Source organism: Pteropus alecto, unplaced genomic scaffold (assembly GCF_000325575.1).
Source record: "Pteropus alecto unplaced genomic scaffold, ASM32557v1 scaffold3, whole genome shotgun sequence".
NCBI lineage: Eukaryota > Metazoa > Chordata > Mammalia > Chiroptera > Pteropodidae > Pteropus > Pteropus alecto.
This window is the reverse complement of record NW_006442484.1, coordinates 55,346,293-55,353,158: the sequence shown is the minus strand read 5'-3', so window position 1 is coordinate 55,353,158 and position 6,866 is coordinate 55,346,293. Positions and strand designations below refer to the sequence as shown.

The 6,866-nt window shown below is 36.9% G+C and overlaps 1 protein-coding gene across 1 annotated transcript in view; it reads right to left on the bottom strand.

The window, feature by feature from the left end:
• WDR75 (WD repeat domain 75) overlaps positions 1-6,866 on the bottom strand; it is a 33,799-nt gene that overhangs the window by 984 nt on the left and 25,949 nt on the right. Inside the window, exons 13-19 of the mRNA XM_006921277.3 lie at positions 6,681-6,838; positions 6,041-6,221; positions 5,122-5,216; positions 4,337-4,432; positions 3,551-3,720; positions 3,152-3,211; positions 242-388 (exon numbers count right to left, since the gene is read on the bottom strand). Of these exons, the coding sequence (XP_006921339.1) occupies positions 242-388; positions 3,152-3,211; positions 3,551-3,720; positions 4,337-4,432; positions 5,122-5,216; positions 6,041-6,221; positions 6,681-6,838 (907 nt within the window). The remainder of the gene's footprint in view (positions 1-241; positions 389-3,151; positions 3,212-3,550; positions 3,721-4,336; positions 4,433-5,121; positions 5,217-6,040; positions 6,222-6,680; positions 6,839-6,866) is intronic.

Below are 6,866 nucleotides of genomic sequence, written 5' to 3'. Positions count from 1 at the left end.
ACCAAACCTAAAGAAAAATCTATTCCTACCTTCCTACATTTACACAAGCAACAACTCTTCCCCTCATCCCAGGCCAAATAATCCTATCATAAGTTTATGCTATTTGGTTTGGGTATTAAAGTTACACAGTACACAAATGATTATTCAAAAGTTATCTTACAGATTGATTGTATAAAAAGTCTAACTTAGGGTGCTAGTGTGCTTTTAATGTTTCACATTGTTTGCCTTAATAATTACTTACCTCGCTAACTGCAGGTATGTTTTCTGTTAAGGGCAGTTGTACTAGTTCATTCTCCAAGGCTTCATTTAATTTTTCATCCTGCTGTTGCCTGTGCTTTCCCAATATGAAATAAAATGGTGTTGTTGGAAGACTTTCTTCTGCTAGTAGCTATAAGGATTTAAAACAAAGGGAAATGACTTTAATTAAAAAGAGGAACCACCTTTGATTCCATTAGTACTATAAACAAGGGTCTCCAACCCCTGGGCCTCGGTCTGGTACTGGTCTGTGGCCTGTTAAGAACCAAGCTGCACAGCAGGGGGTGAGCAGCGGGCTGGTGGGTCAGCCAAGCTTCATCTGTATTTGCAGCCGCTCCCCAACTAGCATCACCGCCTCAGCTCCACCTCAGATCATCAGGCATTAATTTTCATAGGAGCACCAGTCCCTGTTGCCAAAAAGGTTGGGGACCACTGCTATAGAGTCCTAAAAGGTCAAGAATGGAAGAAATTTAGAAGTTATCCAGTATGAGTCTTCATTTTATATGTAAAGTCTGAAGCCTAGCAGCCCAATTACTAATGGAAAAGCTAACAGTGGACACTTAGATGACATAACAAAATACCCATTTATCACTGTTTCTCCCCCAAATCCCACAAAATGACAGCAAAGGGTTTTTCAAAACAGCATAAACCACAGTGAATGGGTGAAATTGTAACATATTGAAAGCTGAATTCTAAGCTGGCTGTGGGGAAAGCCAAGAAGCATCCCAATTTATACTGTGGAATCCTGTAAATGCTGAGGAATTGGTACTAATTGTAATGGTACCTCCGTAAAGGGCTAAAAAAAACCAGGTAGTCTGGCTGAAAGTCTACTTAGAGAGCACTCAGATTCACAGCTCGTTTCAGCCCCAACAGAAGGCTGGACGGATAGTCTTTGAAGAGTGAAACAAAAGCTTGTCTTTAGACTGGACTGCTTGGTGCGTGTAGAGTCTTCACAGTGCTGGCAGCTTCACTGTACTTCAGAGCGGGTGCTTCTCAGAACACTGCCAGCCACGCTGACATCCTTTCAGGTTAAGAACTTAAAAGAATTTTATTTGGGCAATCTGACCAGCATAGGAAAAAATGACCTAAAAATAATGACATTAGAGATTTTCTTTAAATAGCTCATACAGTGGAGGCCAGAGAATAAGTTCTACTCAGTAGAGAACATCCAAATGGCTGTTTTGCTCATGCTCATTTAAAAATAAAAGCAGACAGCCAAGGATCATCAGGTTCTGAAGAAAACCTCCAAAATGAAAGAGTCCAAAACAGACTGAAAACAAAAGTCTGATGACATCAACGATGCAGGAGAGAAAGGGAGGGAAAAAAATAGGTTAGATGGTAAAAATGAAGATATCTCCCAGAAAACAGGAGGAAAAAAATAAAAATATTTTAGCACCCAGTCTAGAAGGTCCAACATTAAATAACAGGTGTTCAGGGCGGGGGAGAAAAAAGAAGAAAACAAAGGCAAAGAAATAATTAACTTTTCCTTAGTTCTCTGATCAAAACCCTTCAAGAGGCTTCACATTTCCTGAGGAAAAGCCAAAGTCTTTTCATTCAGGCTGACTTTCACCACCCTATTTAAAATGGGGAGCAGTATCCCTTACCCACTTTTCCTCTATTCTTTCCCTCATAATTCTTATCACCTTCCAAAATATTATTTACATATTTCATGCTTGTTATTTATTGTTTGTATCTTCCTATTACACTATAAACACCACCACTTTAGAGACTTGACTATTTTGTTCACTGATGTATCCCAAGCATCTAGAACATAGTAGATGATCAACAAAAGGTTGCTGAATGAATTCAATGAGTGAAGGATCAAGAATAAGAATGGTATTGGACTTCTAGTAACACGGGAAGCTATAAAATAAGAGGAAAATACCTTTGAAGTTCTAAGAGAAAATGGTTTTCAACCTAGAACTCTATACCCAACCAACCAATCAAGTGGGAGAGAATAAAAACATTTCCAAACATGGAAGGTCTTGAATTTACCTTCCATGCAGTAACAGAATGTGCTTCACCAAAGCAAGGGAGTGACTGAAGGAGGAGGAAAACTGTGGGTTCTATTACAGTGGAGGTGAAGCAAATACCCTGAACGATGGTGAATGTCAACCTCAAGATGACTACTGTACACCAGCTTTATAGAAAAACCAGTCCAGACTGAAGCAGGTCAGAAGACTCTTAGAAAGATTTCTTCAAGACTTAAAAGTGTAGCTAATATGTCTGAAAATACTGAGAAGAGTTGCACAGCGTGAATAGAGTTTGGGATGAATTAGGTGGGAAGTAAATAGAAAACTAAGCGAAACTAAGAAAGAGGCAATTACTTACTCCAGAGAAAAAAAAGTTGGTCACAAAGGAAAAACCAGTCTGTTATTACGTGGTTTGGCTACGAGTTGTGTTTACTAGGTTATAATGATGAACATGGACCGGACCAATTTTAGGATTCATCTATGTTGAAAAACTGGGGCAAAGGGTGTGTGTGTGTGTGTGTGTGTGTGATGTGTATGTGTGGGGAGTGGTGGTGTGAAAAAGAGCTTTAACTTCAACAGATAAAATCTAAATCTGAAAAATCCAGAATTAGCAATATAAACATGTTTCTCAGGGATATAGAACCAATGTAGGCAATGGCAGTGGTGATGAACAAGTTTTTCCTGAAAAGTCTTACAGAACCACTTGACTCTTTAAATCACAAACATTTCTTATTGTATTACAAACTAAAACTTTATTTTAAAAGAACAATATAACTCCAAAAGAGGCAAGCAGCTTTATAAATATGGTTTTAAATTCCATTTTAGGGTCATGTAAAACATTTTTCTCATAGCTGAGTTCTAAAAGATAACCTTATCTTTGTAGGGAGGCCGTGCAGTCTGTACCATGAGTGGCTAAAACATACCTGTTTGCTTGTCGGTGTGAGTTTCTCTTCAGGAGACTCTGTGCTGAATGTCAACAAACTCTGAAAAGAGAGATCGGTTAATGATGCAAAAGATAAATTGTAGAATGCAAATCTAAGAAAGATGTTAAAGTAAGAAAATGAGAAGGTCAACTTTTTGTCTTGATACATCAACATATATCTACTTAAAGAGCCTCAAAGGTGTGGGCAATGAAAGTGGCGCTCTCACACACACACTAGTAATTACTGCTGTCCTGAGCGTATTAGACAATTTCTGTTGGGACGTAATCCTTAATAAAACTATTCCACCTGTTTTGGGATGATGATTACTCTAACTCTAAAATATTAAAGCAACTGAAAATTACATTTACAGAATAATTACTTTTTTTGAGGATTGGTTACCTGTGATTTTGTTAGGAAGTAAAACTGGGATCTATTCAGCCACTGGTAAGCTTCTGAGGTGAATGATTCAGGGACATCTCGTGGAACAAACACTCCCCACTGGACTTCCTCTCTACAGATATTCTTCTGAATATACAATGGCCTTGGCTCACTAGGTTTAAATACAAACACTAGAGGGAAAAAACAGACAAACAATAACATTTTGCCCACAAATGTTAGTTCTAACCTCAGGCGGATCACACTAATCTTGGGACTTATCCCACTGAGTAAATAACCCAGGTCATGATTATCTTAGGCTTTGATTCAACAAATATCTACTGGGCGCCTACTAAGTGCCAAGCATGTTAGGAATGAGAGCCATGAAGAGAAAGGGAATCCCAGCTCCAGAGGCCAGGGCCTACTGTGGAAGACAGACACCAAAATATTAATACAGTATTTTGTCCTAATTACTATAACAGATATGTAAAAGTGCTTCAAGATCACAGGAGGAATGATTAAAGCTTCTCAGAGAAATTAAGAATCATTCAATAAGGTGAAATCTCTTATATTTTGAAGGCCGAGTAGAAATTGGCACGTTGAAAAATGAGGGATGTAAGGGTGCTCTCCTAGAACTAAGTATGAATGCCTATATAACGAGGTACTAGAGCAAGAACTCAAGAAAGGGCAGTGCCTTAGGCAAAATGGCACCAAACACACATCTGATTTAAAGGAAAAGTGTGACTCAGATTATTTTAAAGACGTTAAAAAGAAAATTCACTATCAAAGTAAAGTATGATCTGTACTTACAGTCTGAACCCACTGAAGACTGAGAGACTGCAGCAACATTCTCAGAATTAGAATCAGGTTCCATTACTCTAATATTTAATTTTGCGCTCCACTCCACTGGGGGAGAAAAAAAGCAATTCACTTTTAAGAAGAGATTTACCAAAAACTTTAAAAAAGTCATTTTAAGTAGGTAATCTTAATCTGTATTAGGACAATCAATTGTATCGTTCTCAGGAAGAGAGATTTTACGTTTCCAAATAACACACAGAGACACACTGAAGTTATCTGTGGAAGGCTGCACTAAAGCGAGGGGCAGGAAGCAGAAAAGTAAAGTATTCCTTCCACATTCTACACAATGGTTATTATTTCAGTGCAACTGCTGTCAGGGCTTTTCAGCTGGTGCTAAACCTGGGCAAAATGTTAGCCAGAGTCACTGTAGAGAATATCAAAAAATGTTATCACACATATTCATTACTAAGCAACCACTATGCCTCCCAAACACATATTCGAATAAGTAAAACACAAATAAGTCCCTATCTGTTAGGAGGGCAACAGAAAGTCATAGGTACTGAAGACACTGGAAAAAGGTAAGTCTGTTTACTGACAATTAGGCACTTTATAAATAATCTAAGTCTATTATAGGCCTAGTCCTCCAAATTGTAGTGGTATAATGTACCATTTAAAAAATTACACATTCTCTGAGTAGAGACCTGAAGATGTAATCCAGAAGTCCTAACAGCCAAAGTTTAATGGCCACTTTCTACTTGCTTTGCCAACTCACTATATAGTGAACAAGAAAAACTTACATGCACAACTGAGCAGATTCCAACAGCAAAGAATGCCATTTTCAGTAGCACCGAGAAGATACTTCGAACAAGTCAGTCTCCCAAAGCAAAGGTGCCTAGATTAAAACCAGAAGCAAGTTAACAGCGGTCGGTTCTATCACACTTAGTTACAAAGGACTGCACACTTTGGCAGTTTTATGCAATACAGATTTTTAGACAGGCACGTATGTTTTTGTTCATAATTATCTTGCAGAAAAAAGGGACTAAGTAAAAAAAGGTGTATGTAGATACGTTGTTTCTTAGTAAAACAGGTTTGATAACCAATTCTTTTCTCTAATATTTGCTGTGTGGTATAATAATTAAGATACATACAGAAAACATATGTGAAAAAAGTCATTTTAAAAGTACTCTTTAACAATCATTTACCTCAAGAGGAAAGTTTGCAATATGAATTCTGAAGAAGGTTTTACAAAGTAAATTCAGAATCAGAAATGTTGGGGATTATAAACAATTTAATTAGCCATCTTCCTTTCCATCCCCAAATGCTGTTACATGAAGTAAAATGGAAGATACTGCTGTTATTTTCCTTTGCCTTTCTTAGAAACAATGAAGTTTTAGCATACCATTGTTTCTATGAGAACACACAGAAGATAAACATTGTGTGAATCTACTGAGGTTTAAGTATAGCTTCTATTACGTAGTACAACCATAAATAAAAGTGAAATTACAAAGAATAAAAATCTGTAGTCCATGAATTAAATGTTAATCCTGATTTCAGAAATGGGTAAATCATAGCACATGGTTGACATGCAAAGAATCTTTAGCTTCCCAGCACTCTGGTTAGCTACCTTTAGAGAAAGCATAAATTATTACTAAAGTTTATGTAGAAAGACATTTAAATTTTAAAAAAGTACTTTCTACTCCCAAATTATTTACCTACCTTATTTTCCCAGCTCGTTGACAAAATGTACATTTAAGTTCCCATGTCTCTGAGTCCCATATTGTAACAATTTCCTCAAAACTAACTGCTAGTAAAGAGCCATCTTCAGAGAAACAACAGTCAGTTGCTTGGTATTTGTGGTAACTTCCCACAAAGTCACAGGTCCAGCCAACAGCTTTTTCTGTGTAAATACAGACCACAGGGTTCATAAGTAGTATAGATAACATTTTGGGGAAATTATAAGCAATAAGGATTAAGAAAGAAATAAACACAAGAAAAACCCCTGCTCCTCAAAATTTTAGTTAGAAGTGCTACAAGGCATTGACTGATTTGAAATTTATGCCTCTTCGTGGAGGCCTTGACCTCCCTCTAGTGGAACAGTGAAAGGACTACCTACAAAAACCTTTTTTACTGTACTCTCGCAAAATGGAATGATCAGCACATATCAAGAATGTCATAAAGTCCTGATTTGGTTAAAAATGTAAAAATATATACTATAGAATTAAATGTAAAAAAAATATCCTATAGAATTAAATGAGGTATAAAATGTCCTCCCAGAATGGGTACAATTCATGAGATAAAAATATATCAATTCTTAAAATTGTGCACTCCTTAGAAATACTATATTTAATTAACTTACTGTATATATCAGAATCATCTGTTAATATCCATACTTTGAAGTGACCATCTTTACTAGCTGTAACCAAGGTGGGGTTTTCAGATTTTTCTGCATTCCCGAAACAGAGAGCCGTGATGTGGTCTTCATGTGGCATGTTAACCTTTGTATTAAGAACAAACCTAGTAGGAAAGAAATCACCAATTTATT